At 45.6% G+C, this 15007-nt stretch overlaps 2 protein-coding genes across 9 annotated transcripts in view; both read left to right on the forward strand.

Moving 5' to 3' along the window:
• Positions 1-15007, forward strand: part of LOC119390669 (gastrula zinc finger protein XlCGF57.1-like) — a 691222-nt gene that overhangs the window by 370436 nt on the left and 305779 nt on the right. For 2 of the 5 annotated variants that reach the window (XM_049415088.1, XM_049415086.1), the window contains exon 4: positions 13792-13845. The exons of 1 other annotated variant lie outside the window; for it this stretch is intronic. In XM_049415088.1, coding sequence (XP_049271045.1) covers positions 13792-13845 — 54 coding nt within the window. Of the gene's footprint in view, positions 1-13791; positions 14690-15007 lie in introns of those variants that run through there. 2 more of the 5 variants (XR_007415951.1, XM_049415092.1) reach the window with 2 other exon arrangements.
• Positions 1-15007, forward strand: part of LOC119390677 (gastrula zinc finger protein XlCGF57.1) — a 963551-nt gene that overhangs the window by 224186 nt on the left and 724358 nt on the right. The window lies entirely within an intron of this gene.

The raw sequence follows: 15007 nt of genomic DNA on the forward strand, positions 1-15007 counted from the left end.
TTCCACTGGTTCCGTAGACCGTGCAACGTACACACTCGGCAAGGTTCCAGTTGAGCGGTTGACATTTCCCGGTGTTGTTTGGATATGCCAGCATTTCAAGAATTGTCTTTTTGTGTGGTTGCCTTCCGTGTCGATGATCCGGGCGTCGTCAAAATTGATGCGGTGGCCCATCTTTTTGCTGTGTTCAGCGAGGGCGTTTCGCGCAGCGTTGAAGCTACGCACGTCGTTTCGATGCTGCCGTATTCATACGGAAACAAACGAATCAATCTCGTTGAAGTTGTGTTTCCAAAATGGAAAGACTGTGCTATTTCTTTTTCTTTTTATAGGCCACCAGGTAGCGAAGTTAAAGTAATGAACGACTTCAGTGAGGAAATTGAGGCAGTAAATGATGACCACGTAATACTTGGAGGTGATTTTAACCTTCCTGAAATCCATTGCGCTCAAGAACATACTAAGTCTCTCGTTAATAGTGGTTCTTGAAAGGAATTCTTCAAGATGTGTAGCTAGTTCTCGCTCACTAACTTGTTCTGCAACCTACAAGAGGAAATAATGTGCTTGATTTATTGCTTGCTGGTTTGCCTCCCGAAGACCAGCACACGTGTAGAAGTGATCGTAGCACTGTGCTTTGCGAGCTCAACTTGCGTAATGTTAAAGTTACAGATACCGGAGCAAGATGGGTACGTAGCTAAAACCACACAAATCCTTTTACAATAACAGAAGCACCTAACCGTTATGACATTTTTGAGGGTGTCAGATACATTTGATTTAGAGGGCATGTGCGTGATGTTTAAAACTAAACTGTTCGAATTACGTAACCAACATGTGCCTTCACTGCTGATGACAGTCCGACGGAGCATAATAATATTTGGGGTTTTACGTCTCAAAACCACGATATGATTATGAAGGACACTAGTGGGGGGGCTCTAGAAATTCCGACCAGCTGTTGTTCCTTAACATGCACCTAAACCTTAGTTCACGGGCCTCTAACATTTCACCTCCCATCGAAAGGTGGCCGCCGTGGCCGGAATTTTATCCCTCGACCTTCGGGTCAGCAGTCGAACGCCATAATGATTAGACCATCACGGTGGGTAGCCCGACGCAGCAAATGTAAGCCTTAGTTTACAAGAAACATGCAAAATTAATTCGTGGGAAATGGAATGCATACAACAAAGTAAAAAAAAAAGACGTGAGGGAGAGGCAAAAGAAACAGCTCTACTAAAATGAAACCTGTGGAGGGGCGAAGCATGCAGTGTGCGCCGGTGTTTCCTCACTGCCAAATCACTGATAATGGGCAATGAGACAGAAGAAAGATTAGACACAGAGACCCGCAGTCCGCTTTTAGTTGACGGGCACGCTGCGAATCTATTGTTGGTTGACATTGTTGACATTGCAGGTCAAGAGCCAGTGCCTATATACACGGGGTGGACGGTGAATGGTTGTGCAGCGCGAGCAGTCGGTTTTTTCAACTCTCTAGCAGAGGCTGCCAGCGTCGGCGTTGTCTTTCGTGGGCAAGGGCGCGTTCTCATTCCTTGCGAATTGGTAGTTCAGCATTCATCGTAGAAAGAGCGTTTACATAGTCAACGTACGCCGTTTGCTCTCTCTCGCCACTTGGCGAGCGCTGAGGTGGCGGCGCCATCTCTTGCGCTCAAACAAATGGACAGGACACGACGATGCAAGGAATCAAATGGGTCATGACAATGCACGCGGCGACAGCAGACGACGATGCAACGCGGACAAGCCAAGACCCTAGCGTGCTTCCCCCCTAAAATTGCAAGTACTTGCGGCTAAAATGAGTGATGCCACAAAAATTGGGCGCCACCGACGACACTGGATGCATGTGCCAGCCAATTACTTCACCCATTAAGCAGGAGCTTGCTTTTCAGGCAACCCTTTCAATATCACTTAAAGTAGGCAGGCGGCATTTTAAACGTACGCCGCCCGAGTACCTTTTTTTTTTTGTCTGTAGCTGCCTTCCCCACCACCTTCTGCAGCTCCTTGGCGGACATTTAAACGTAAGCCGCCCGGTTTTTCTCCCCGCCTGTAGTTTCCTTCCTCACCACCTCCTGCAGCTCTTTGTGATGGCTACACTCGCCCTTTCGCTTGGTTGTACCCGCTCCCCCCCCCCCCTTTTTTCTTTTTTTTTTCTTTCTTTGGAGCTACCTTTAACTCTGACATGGCAGACCCGAACGTGTTTGCAAACTCTCTTGAAATGTGGCAAGGGCTACACTCCTCTGCTTTCGAGTTTCTCTCTTTCCAGGCAGAAATTACCAACAGCAACAGACGCGTCGCCGCTGGACATGACGTCATCACTAACCCCATAAAACTAACACGCCAGGGATGACAAGGCGCCTTTGACAAAGATAGGTCCCCTATCGAAACGTCGGCCAGCCTGATCTGAGGCACTTTCTCCTGTTTTGAAATCTATCTACAAAAGTTTGTGGCCCAGATGAAATACCGCATGCTTTCTTGTCATCACGTGCGCACTCATATGTAAAATATTTTTGTCTTTTTTGCGAAATCATTAGAGAAGGTTCGCCTACCTCTTGACTGGAAAAAGGCAGATATTGTGCCAATTCAAAAATCTGGGCCGCAAAGCTGCGTTTTAAACTATCGTCCTGTGTCATTAATTAGTACAAAATGCAGAGTGCTAGAACATGTTCTTTTCCCTAGCATAATTAACAAGATTAATGAGAACTATCTGTTGAACAACTTCCGCATCCAATCGTCTTGTGTCATGCAACTTACAGAATTAACTCGTGACCCTGGTAAGTGCATTGAAGAAAGAGCACAATGAATTCTATATTTCATAATTTCAGGAAAGCCCTTGATGTGGTGCGCATTAATTAATTGAAAACTTTTCATGGTATGGTATGGACAGTACTGTAAACTATTGGATACCAAATAATCTTCAGTTTAGGCGCCTGCGCATTGTCATTAATGGAGAAAAAGCGGGTGAGGCTAACGTAACGTCAGGAGTACCGCAATGGTCAGTACTTGGTCGATTCTTCTTTTTGATTTATGGAAGTAAGTAGGGGTGTGCGAATAGTGAAATTTAATCTCGAATCGAATAGTGGCCAAAAATATCGAATCGAATAGTATGTTTATACGAAGTGTGTACCGCCGGTTACGGCAACACAATGGAAAAATCGGATGCTACGGTGTGCCGACAGTTTTATTGCGCACTTGTCCGGGAGTGGCTTTTGTTTCAGTTTTTATCGGCGCGCAAGCATGTTCATAGAAGAGCCTCCATTCCAGTCAGCAGCGCCATTCCTAACCTCCTAACAACTAATAGAGGGGCTACGGTAGCTAGTTTTTCTCCCCGTGGTCGCGCAATACGGCTCATCTGATAACGGTAATGTTGTGCTTCATCGCCATGGGCGCTCCGGGCCCAAAAATCTTCGGACGCCCGTTCGCAGCAGCGTTTTAAATGCGTGCCGGAACGATGGGAGTTTTTCAACGAGTGGTTCGGTGCTGCAGTGGCGACTGCCCAGCGTGAAGTTTGCATGCAAAGCCAATGACTCAGGGTTTCGCAGGCCAAAGTCGGGACGTTTTACGGCGCTTGCGGCATACGCGACCGAACTGCGCAAGAAGTCCGTGCCTTCGTTTCGGGTACGAAGTTTTGAAGGGCTTGACAGTTTTCTCATGTGTTTTCTCATGTGTCGGTGAAAGTTTGAACGAAAGGCCTATGTAACGACGTTAGCGTTAGTTTTAGCCACCCCACCCTAACCAATTTGCACCATTGGCCTTTGTCGCGTTTTAGATATTCGTCCTATCGAATTATTCGAAACTTCGAATACTACCTATTCAAGAGTCGAATCGAATTATTCGATTAGGTACGATTCGAATTCGAAACTCGAATATTCGCACACCCCTAGGAATAAGTTGTAGTATTCTTTTTGCACATGTTCGCAGATAATTGTGCATAGTATAGAAAAAAATTTCAATGACCCAAATGATTGTACAACTTTGCAGTGTGACATATACTGGTTTACACAGTGGTGCCCAACATGGCACATGAACGTTGACGTAAAGAAAACAGTGCACATATGTTTGACTAGAAGAAAGATGACACAGTTTCAGTCTAATTATTACATTAATTGTATGCAACTATTGACTGTGTCGAGGTTTATTTGAGAGTGTATCTCACCACTGATTTATCATGGACAGGATACGTTGATCACGTTTCTGCCAAAGCATCTCGCGTCCTAGGTTATATGAAAAGGAACGCTAACAGTTTCCAAACAAGGCAATGGCTCTAAACTACCTTTCCAGTGTACGATGCTACTTGAATACACTAGCGCGGTTTGGGATCCCTTAACCCAAATAAATTTAGACGAGCTGGAAAGAATACTGAGTAGAGCTGTGGAGTTTGTATTTGGAAATTATTAAACAAATTTCAGTGCAACTGTGGCAACAAAAAAAAAATGGGTGTGACGCTGCAAAAATTTTTATTTCATGAGTTGAATGATTTCCATGATATCTGCCTTTCAAGAAAAGGCATTGATTGCACAAAGTATTTGCATGAGCTGACTATGTGTCTACGAGAATGTATCACGAACTAGAAGCGAGGGAAACATTTTGTAAAACTAACATGTTTAGGAAGTCATTTTTCCCCAATACAATTACAGTTAGGAATTGGTTACCAAGTGATATAGGGAAGATAACTTCAAAGGATTTGTTTGTCAGTCGGTCCATGAGGCACTGTATAGGCATAAACATATTGTGCTGTTTTGTTCTGTATAACCTGCATATGTTTTTTTCTTTATGTAATTCCTCCCCACTGTACTACCAATGAATCTGTCATCGTTGCTTTCGTAAGTAAATAAACTGGTATATATAACCCTGATATCTTGACCTGGCGTTCAGTGCTGGTGAGGATATTATCGTGCACTGTTATGCTCAATTAAACATACACAGAATATGTGGAAGTTTTTTAGGCAGCTTTAAAATGGACAGACATGTTAGCATAAACTTGCCGAACCATCCTATTATTAGCTGGCACTCGATTATATGGTTTGTTATAGAGAGATAACTGTGTACTTGTACGATGTGAACATGTTGCCGCAAACATTTTTCGAGTAAGTGCTGTAATACGGAAGTTACACGGTATAGAACAACCGCTTCAGCTCATTTTGGTTTCTTGCTCGGCCTTCCGACACTCATCCGCAGCGAAGATGGGCAGGCTTAGCCCATTGTCGTGATTACGCTCACTTCCGCAACTTAACACGACGTCAGTGATTACGTCGTCGGCGTGCAGCCAACAACAGGATGGCTTCATACAAGTTTTGCTAGTGCCATAGTGCCGCGGTGCTTTATGTATGTTCGTGCGTGCGTTTGTATGTGTGAATGTATATATACGCAAGCAAAACTGAAAAATTTCGGGGGGGGGTTTGAACCCCCCAACCCCCCCCCCTTGGCTACGCCCCTGGCGGTGAGGTAGCGCAGTGTGAGGCACTGGCGAGGTAAACAATACACCACGGCGCACGTGCCATTCTCCTAGTGGTCTCGGATCTCGGAGGTTTTGGATTGCTAAGGCCTTTGTTCTGGCGATATCAGCAGTCCCGGTAGTGCCGGCCTCCATGAAAACAGCAGAGGGCAGCACAGGAAAAAGAAACGGCAAACAGCACGGCCAAAACTGCATCACCGCAAGGCCAAGGCGCCATTTCGTATAGTGCAGGGAACCAATCGAAGAAGTTGGTGCTACGCAAAGTTGCTCGCGGCAACATTACGTCACTTTGCAGGTGAAGAGGATTGGATATGCGCTGGAGAGGGTGAGGGAATTGTTTTTAGATGCGAAGTATCTCTTGCTCGGGGGGTATGTAACGTGGCGTGGTCATCCGCACGCAGCGTGGTAGTCCGCACTCACACTACGCATGCGCGACTCTCCTTCCCTCTCTCCAACAGCTGCGCGTTACTCTCACCACTTCTCTACCAGCACCTGCTTGCGCTTCTCCTGCGTTCTCGCTTCTGCTCTCACGGCGCATACGCTACGCTCCTCTAGTCTCCTCTCCTTCAAATGGTAGAGCGCTGCACGCGTTCAGTCCAGCGCTTGCCTCGGTTGGCTCCTCTGAAATGCGGGCTCGACATGCCGAAATTCTATGCTGCGCAGCGCCGCGATGAGGGCCAGCGCATGCGCGTCCCCTCCCCCTCTCTCTTCTCTCCTACGCTGCCTCTCTCTCGTGTATTGATGGAAATAAACAATGCTATTAGTGTGGTTTCGCGCCTTACCAGTTTCGGTTTCGATTGTGTGATGCAGAGCGCCACACAATGGGTATTTCATGTACGAAATCGTATCACCAAATCTCTTTGTTAATAAACTACAGTCCCATTCCCGTTCTCCGGCTGTCTTGACGCAACTGCGGGCGCTCCGGCGCTGAGCCGCCTTCCTAGCCCGCCGGACGGTACCTCTGGCGGCGACCCTACAAAGTGGCGACGAGGATGGGATGGCCAGAAAAGAAATCTCTTCAGCCAGAACTACTGCCCTACTTTGCAATCAGAAATGAGCTGTCTTGTGTAGACAACTTAGTTTTCCGTGCAGACAGAGTAAGCATTCCTGCTTCACTCTGCAATAAACTCGTACGGTTGGCTCACGAAAGTCACCCTGGAATTGTCAGGACTAAGCAGCGACTTAGAGAAAGATACTGGTGGCCTGGCTTAGATAGCCAAGTTGAACGTGCAGTTCGCGACTGTGTCGTATGTCAAACAGCAGATAAATCTGCTAAACCAGTTTTTGCACCCTTACAGCCTGTCCCATGGCCAGACAAACCTTGGGAAAAGCTAGGCATGGACATTGTCGGTCCACTCGAACGTGCTCTTTTCGACAGCAGATTTGCAATTACATTAGTTGACTACCACTCTAAGTGGCCTGAGGTTTGCTTTACCCATGCAGTCACTTCTGATGCAGTAATTACATTTCTGTCAGCACTTTTCAGTAGGGAAGGTTTTCCAGAAGCAATTGTCACGGACAACGGTCCACAATTTAAATCTCAAATATTTGAGAAGTTCCTCTCCGATAGAGGCATACAGCATCTTTGCTCTTCGAACTACTATCCGCAATCTAACGGTCAAGTTGAACGCTTCAACCGTGTTTTGAAAGAGCAAATTCAGCTCGCTCAACTTGAATGCCGCCCACTGAAACAAGCTGTAACAGAGTACTTAGGCACGTATCGCTTTACGCCTCAAGCTACTACAGGCTTGTCGCCTGCACAACTTCTGCATAACCGCCAACCGCGTTCTGGAATTGACATTGCAGGGTTACACCCAAACTCTTCCACTCCTTCGCCAAGTTTGGATCGTGTGAGAACACGAGTGTTCCACAAGCAACAGGCAACTAAGCAACGCATTGATTCTAAGCGTGGAGCAAAACCTCCTAAGCTACAAGTGGGCCTCAGAGTTAAAGTTCGTCTGCCAGGGAAGCAGAATAAATACAGAGGTCCTTATACAATCCTTAGTCAAACTGGATTCAATTCCTTCCGCCTTAGTGATGGCAACGTCTGGAATGCATCAAAGCTGGTAGTTGTTCATGCTGAGCAGAATGCAACTCCACAGCAGAATTCATGTCCTCCACCTAACACATCGTCCATGCATCAACCTAATTCCTCCCCACCTCCATGTTCTTCTGCAGTTCCACAGTTAGTGCGACTTTCACTAACCACCTTGCAGGCACCTTCACAACAATCGGCTGATGTGCCAAGCCGCAATGCAACGCTTCTCGAAGGGGGGATAGATTCGTCGACTGACATGCCGACTACGGAAAATCTTGAAACTCTGCCGCGTTCACTCTCCGACGAGCGTGTAGGTGAGCCCCAAGGCTCAAATTCTTCTACTGACCGTCCCCTTCGTCCCAAACGGCACCGAAGAAAGCCGACACGATACAAGGACTACGTTCCTTGATATATATATTCTTCATAATACTCATGTTCCACATACTTATATACTACTTCATATACTACTTTCATATATTACTGCATAATCCTTTTTTTGGGGAACATATAATGGTGACTGACACTAAGTTCCTAATTACTACTTATACTAGTTCATAAATGGGCTCATGCAATAAAAATAACAAATCCATTACATCAAGTTTAGTCTAACTACGTCAACTCTGGTCACATAAATATTGTTCTAATAAAGAATACATTCCTACATGTGATAACTATTGTATAGTGATGTTACTTATTTTTGCACATTTTCTTACAAGATGTTCAAGGATTGTGTGCCAACGTGTTACTTCATACAAACGTTTCAATGCCTTACCACTGTATAATATCATATACAGAGTACAACTCCTTTCCTTTTTAGGGGGAGATGATGTGGTGTCGCGCCTTACCAGTTTCGGTTTCGATTGTGTGATGCAGAGCGCCACACAACGGGTATTTCATGTACGAAATCGTATGACCAAATCTCTTTGTAAATAAACGACAGTCCCATCCCCGTTTGCCGGCTGTCTTGACGCAACTGCGGGCACTCCGGCGCTGAGCCGCCTTCTTAGCCCGCCGGACGGTACCTCCGGTGACGACACTACAATGAAGATAGACATAAGCATACCAGAAAATGCAGTAAATGTAGCCGCATTCGACGTTGGGTTTTCCGCAAAAAACTAGCTCCGCAAGAACAAGAAGTTGTCACAGCTTGCAATAATGAATTTTAAAAAATGCTGCATATCGTTTGTCAGGGCTTGTGCACAGAAAGTGGTGGAGAGATCGCCGCTTAAGTACAAGTTGGCTGTGAGTGCAGGCTGTTTGGACCCTGTCTGTGCATTGTCTTTGGAGGCTGGTCCCAGATGGCTTACGCTGGCACTTGAAGTACTTTCCGAGCGCCACTGGATGACCGGCTTGCAAGCAGAGCGAGCCCATCGCTCCTACGCGAAGGTGTGCTCAGAAAGCAGTACACAGGCACAGCTGGCAAATTTTGACAGGAAGCAACAGAGCCTGGATACTCTGTGGACAAACGTATGTTCCCAGGATCACAAGGAGCTCCAGTTTCTTTTGTGAAACTTCTCTTGTGCTTGTCTCACGGCAATGCTGCGGTAGAGAGAGGCTTTTCTGTCAACAAGGAATGCCTTGTTGAAAATTTGAAAGAAGATTCTCTTGTGGCACAGAGAGTAGTGCATGATGCGGTCTTCGCAGCAGGTGGCATCGCTCAAGTAGACATTACCGACAGGATGGTGAAGACAGTTCGCAGTGCCTACAGCGTCTACAGGGAGCAGCTGCAAACAAAGAGAGAGCGAGATGAAACAACTGAATTGGAGAAGAAAAAAAAAAGAGCAGCAGCTCTGATTAAAGAGCTACAAGAAAAAAAGCAAAGGCTGCTTAGTGAAGCGCAACTTGAAGCTTCTATTCTTCAAGACGAAATAAACTCTCTCAAACCCTAATTGAAGTGCATTTCGAGAATGAGGGCAGTTCCAATAAATGTTTTACTCTACAATGAAATGTGTTTTCTCTACCCTTTTAATATGCCTCACGGATCATTTCCACAAAATGGTGTCTGTTGTATAGGTCAGGGAATTTTGGCTAAAATGGTCAGGGAAAACCTGGAAAAGTCAGAGAAATCGAATTCTGCAATTTGCTAGACACCCTGGGCTCCCAAAGATCAGGGAGTGATTTGCCCACGTCGCCTGCCAGCCTTATTCTATGCCGACGACATTGTGCTACTGGCAGACAGCACAAAGGACCTGCAGCGTCTGCTGGGCATATGTTCAGAGGAGGCACAGGCCATCGGTCTGCACTTCAACCTCGCAAAATCAGCATGCATGGTTATGGCGAGCCAAGAGGACCCCATGCAATACACTGAAAGCAGGCTCATGCTCCAGGGAAACCCTATAGAGTGGACAAACACCTACAGATACTTGGGAATGACATTGTCAGCTGCACCTCACTATACACACCACTACGAGAGTGAACTTAAACCCAGAGCAATGAGGAAGCGTGCTTTTCTGAACTCCAGGGCACTTTGGGCTTTCAACAAATTTGAAGTCACCAGAGAGCTCTGGAAGTCAGTAGCGGTCCCGGCCTTGACTTTTGCAAACAGTGTGCTCTGCTTGTCATCCGGGACACGTCAGTCCCTCGAAGTACGTCAGAGGGAGGCAGGTAGAGCAGCACTGGGCGTCCACAGGGCCGTACCAAATGAGGCGGTGCAGGGTGAGGTGGGCTGGTCTTCCTTTGAGGCTCGGGAAGCAGTGTCCAAACTCGCCTATTAGCGCCGGCTGAGCCAACTACCAGACGGACGTTGGGCGCGTGAGGTGTTTAAGTACATCCACCTAAAGTGCATCAACACAAAGTGGGTGCTGCGCACAAAACGCCTGGCGAAGCGGTACGAGGTCGCACCATGCCGACTTACGGAGAAACCTCAGCGGGACAGGAGGACCAAGGTGCGGGAAGCCGTCCAGGAGGCCGAAAGTGCCAGCTGGCGGACGATGGCAGCAGGAAAGCCCGCTTTGAGTTTCTACAGTAAAGCAAAACAAGCGATCGAGAAAGAACCGCTGTACGAAAACTCAAAGGGAAGCGGTCTGCTATGTGAAGCCAGGTGCGGCATGTTGCGAACCCGACTGCTGCGGGCGACGTACACACCCAACTTCGACACGACATGCCCCCTGTGCACCCTGGAGGAGGAAAGCATCGAGCACATCGTGCTACGCTGCCCAGCATTGAAACCACAGGTCTCCGCCACTTCATCTGCGGCCGCTACGCCACCGGAACAATGGCAGAAATTGCTGGCAATGGCGCTGGGTTTCCGGGAGTCACAAGAGCGACCGCAGTGGGAAACGGTGGAGGCAACGTAGCGTCGATTAGAACACTGGTGGTGTGCGAACTATCTGCAGGATAGAACAGGTCCGGCAGCAAATACACTAAACCAATAGTTAGAGACTTATTGTGCCAGATCCGGATTTCCCGTTTGATCGCCCGTTACAAAGGGCAGGGCAACAATATCATCATCATCGCAGAGTACAACAACTCTATGCATTTGTACCACTGGCATAGCCTTCGTGGAAGTGAAGCAACAGCCAGTAGTTTTACAGCTTTGTTCAAGGCTGGCACATTTTTTTTTGCACCATCTTGCATGCGTTATATCCGACGAAACTAGAGCACCTCATGCAGAAGTCACTATTATGATTTGGTTAAACAGAAATCTTGTGAATTTCTTAGGAAGAAGAAACCAGCGAAGAAAAATACAGCAAATAGGAACAACCAGACAGGACAAACGCTCTACTTAAACTAAATGTTTACTGAAGAAAGCCCGCACATCCACACAAATGAAACAAGAACGCATGTATAATCAGGCCATCTGAGCTGTGTTAAAGCTGCACACCTCACACTGCAAAGCCATAAAACGTGCCAGTGTAGTACAAACAGCACATTCTCATGAAACGCCAGAATATCAATGCCACCTGTACCAGTATTGCGACAGCTTTGTTCCTGGTTGGCACATTTTCTGTTTCGCACCATCTTGCCTGCATTGGAAGAAACTAGCAACACCTCATGCAGCAGTCACCACTATTCATTGGTTAAAACGGAAGTCTTGTGAGTTTGGTTTAACAGATAGAGCACCCGCACAACTTTATATGGAGTCAGTAGTGATGCTGTAGTTGAGTGTGACTAGTTTTGAAACAGTAATCAGCTATTTAAATTCAAAACTTGCTTGAGAGCGAGCAGTGCTTTCACTAAACACACTTTTATTTGTGGCGCAAACATCAAATTATCTCTTAAGCATGTTGAGGATAGCTACTTTCTATTCTGGTATCCCAAAACCAGCGGCAGCACCACACTTCTCACTTATAGTGATTGTTTACACGATAACAGGGAGGGCCTCGCATTCTTTACTGCCACAGTTGTCCGCTGACATCCCGGTTGCCACACTCTCCAATGCAGCGCACGATTTTAAAGGTGTGTCGGTCAGCAAAAAATCGCATGCACGCTAGTTTAATCGTTTGATCTCAGACTCCTGCAGTAGCTTCAGTTAATTTAATTAGGCAACAATTTGAAATACGTGATTAATTAAAATAGCGGATATTTCAACACACTCATCTGCAGTTTATTGAAATTGTAAATATGTTTCCTTATACTTAGATTAAAATATCTGGTGTTCTACGAAGATTTTATAAATAGGGAAGCAGTCCGTTGTACATGCCGCGTGTAACTGCATTTTTTTCTGTTAAATTCCTGCGACCCTAAGGAACAATAAATAAAAACATACGCAAGGTTTTTTTTTTTTTGCCACATATCAGGCATACCATACCCTAGGCAACTAGGTATAATAGTTTGACATATTTTTCAGTGATACGAATTTTGTACCTGCACAAGATTCACATCATCGAATTTCTGCTGTAGTCTACCCACATATAGTGTGCTAAAATGAATAAAAAAGTACTGAGTGCATTGGTTTGCTTCGCTGGAGATTCATATCGCACATGCTGCCGCATCACACTACCACAGCTGTTCAGTTCTATGCTTCCTGCCAAATTAAAGTGCACCTGTTGGTATTGCCCTATGTATACATAGAGCTTGTCTTTAAGAAAAGGTAACTAGTTTTGCCAAATTAGTTACTGAAGAAGTAGCCGCTCAGTATCAATACTCACAAATGTAGTTGATCAAGGGCTTTCTAATGTCCAAGCCTGACTGATACCAAGGGTAAAAGTATGTTTAGGTGTACTATGTTGCTTGTGCTTGTTTATGAATCGTCTGTGTGCTGTTGTAGATGGTTCTATTTGTCCTAATTAGTAACCTAAAATTGCATGCTTTGTATATTACCAGAAGGGCATTGCAACAGCCTCTTCTTTAAAATCATTTACCATTTTACACTTATGTTGGGGCCTAATCCATTTTGAGCTTGAGATTGTGATGGTGGTGTGTGTGACCATGTCTAGATTGCTACTTCAGATTGGTGAAATATATAAAATAGACTATAAACTTTCTGCCATCTCAGTCGATTGAACTTGGCAAGCAAGTCATGGATTTCATTGCAATGTTTAAATTTCAGTCATCAAAGTGATGAAATTGTGCTTGTCTTTCAAGGCAGTGGTTCACAATAGCTATTTATTAATGCACATTTTTGTTTTTATGTGTCTGTGTTGAGAAAAAGAGTTTTCTAGATAAGTTACCCCAATGTTGAGTAGTGGCACTTTGATTTTACACTGGAAGATGTAAATAATGATCTGTAAACTTAACCACTATCTGGTGAATCAGTGACTGTATTTCCTGGTATCATTATGCTTTCATTGACGCAGTATAGCGACATTAGTGGGAAATGTGTAAACTGTGATAGTAATATAAAGAAACAGTTCCTTTTGTCGTGCACATTATTGTACCTGTATCTCTGACCACCAAAAACGTGATGCCGCTGTAACTTTTACAAATGTTTTTTTTTTATCTGCGTTCATATTATTCTAACTTCTTTTACTCATATGGTATTTCTTATGTGTTAGAACATAAAGGGGTCTTTTGCTGTGCAGAGTTTTATTCATATTTTATGGCTTAGTGTTTATTATTGCACGCACAAAGACATTTCACTCTTTAGATATAGCACCGAAATGGCATATAAATCAAATTCTGTTTTTTTGCCATCTGCTGTTCACATGTATTAACCATGGCTTTCAGTGCAGCAAGATGTTAATTTTCGTGAAATGTGCTGTGTCAGTGCCATGTTGCCATAAGAGTAGCTTTGGTTTGGGTGAGGCCAGGTGATCAGCTACTTCACTTCCATGTAGAGCAATCATTGTGTATTGTCTACTGTTGCAATCCAGTTCTCTGTGGCACATAATTTGGATTGCCTTTTTTGCTCTCGATGGCTTTGCAGGTTCCTTGTTTGTTGAGTCACTGGAGCAGTCTTCCTCACTGGCGTCTGTACAAGGTCAAAGGCATTCCTGCCAACAGGGCAACTGTGTGACCCTGAAGAAGTCAACTATGAACAGTGACCTTCGGAAACGTATGGACAAGGCCACCTTACAGTGCCACTTGTGCCCAGCTACATTCGTTCACAATTCTAAGCTCTTGGCACATGTGCACACCCACACAGGAGAGCATTCCTTTTCATGTGTCCATTGCAATGCATCCTTTTCGCGGAAAGACTCTCTCAATGACCACATGCGCACTCACACAGGAGAGCGTCCATTTTCCTGTGTCCACTGCAATGCATCCTTTACGCGGAAAGACTCCCTCAATGGCCACATGCGCACTCACACAGGAGAGCGTCCCTTTTCTTGTGTCCTCTGCAATGCATCCTTTAAACGGAAAGACAAACTCAATGAGCACATGCGCACTCACACAGGAGAGCGTCCCTTTTCATGTGTCCACTGCAATGCATCCTTTTCACGAAAAGACACCCTCAATGACCACATGCGCATTCACACAGGAGAGCGTCCCTTCTCCTGTATCCACTGTGATGCATCCTTTGTGAGGAAATTCAGCCTTGTGAGACATATCCGTATTCACACAGAACAGCTCCCTTTTCCTGTGTCCACTGCAATGAATCGTTAGTGATGGAACGCTACCTCGTTCAACACATGAGTACTCACACAGCAGAGTGTCCCTCTCAGGTGTTCACTGCGGTGCATCCTTGTCGCGAAGAAATAGCCTTAATTGTCATGCACATCCGTACTCACACCGGACAGCGTCCCTACTCCTGTGTCCACTGCAATGCATTTTTTTCACGAAAATACAACTTCACGGACCACATGTCCCGTGATCATAGAAAGGTCCATAAATGAGTTTGGAGCCTAAAGGCTACGCTTAAAGAAGGGGCGATCTATCAGGCACGGCGAAGTTTGTTGATTATGGAGACAGTGAGCTTGGTTTAAGGTGAGCAGAGACGCTTGGTTTGGCAACTCACTAGCAAGAATGGCACGTAGGCATGGTAGGGAAGAGAAGTTGAAGAGAGTGGGAACCAGAGGACAGCTTTTCGTAGGTTTCTGGTTTTATTGCCAGTACAGATGGGCACCCACTAGTTTTTCTAATGGGCAGAGAAGGTACCCCAGCCTGGCATTCAGTGTTGTGGGTACTCATTTCACGTAAAG

The sequence above is a fragment of the Rhipicephalus sanguineus genome, chromosome 4 (assembly GCF_013339695.2).
Source record: "Rhipicephalus sanguineus isolate Rsan-2018 chromosome 4, BIME_Rsan_1.4, whole genome shotgun sequence".
NCBI lineage: Eukaryota > Metazoa > Arthropoda > Arachnida > Ixodida > Ixodidae > Rhipicephalus > Rhipicephalus sanguineus.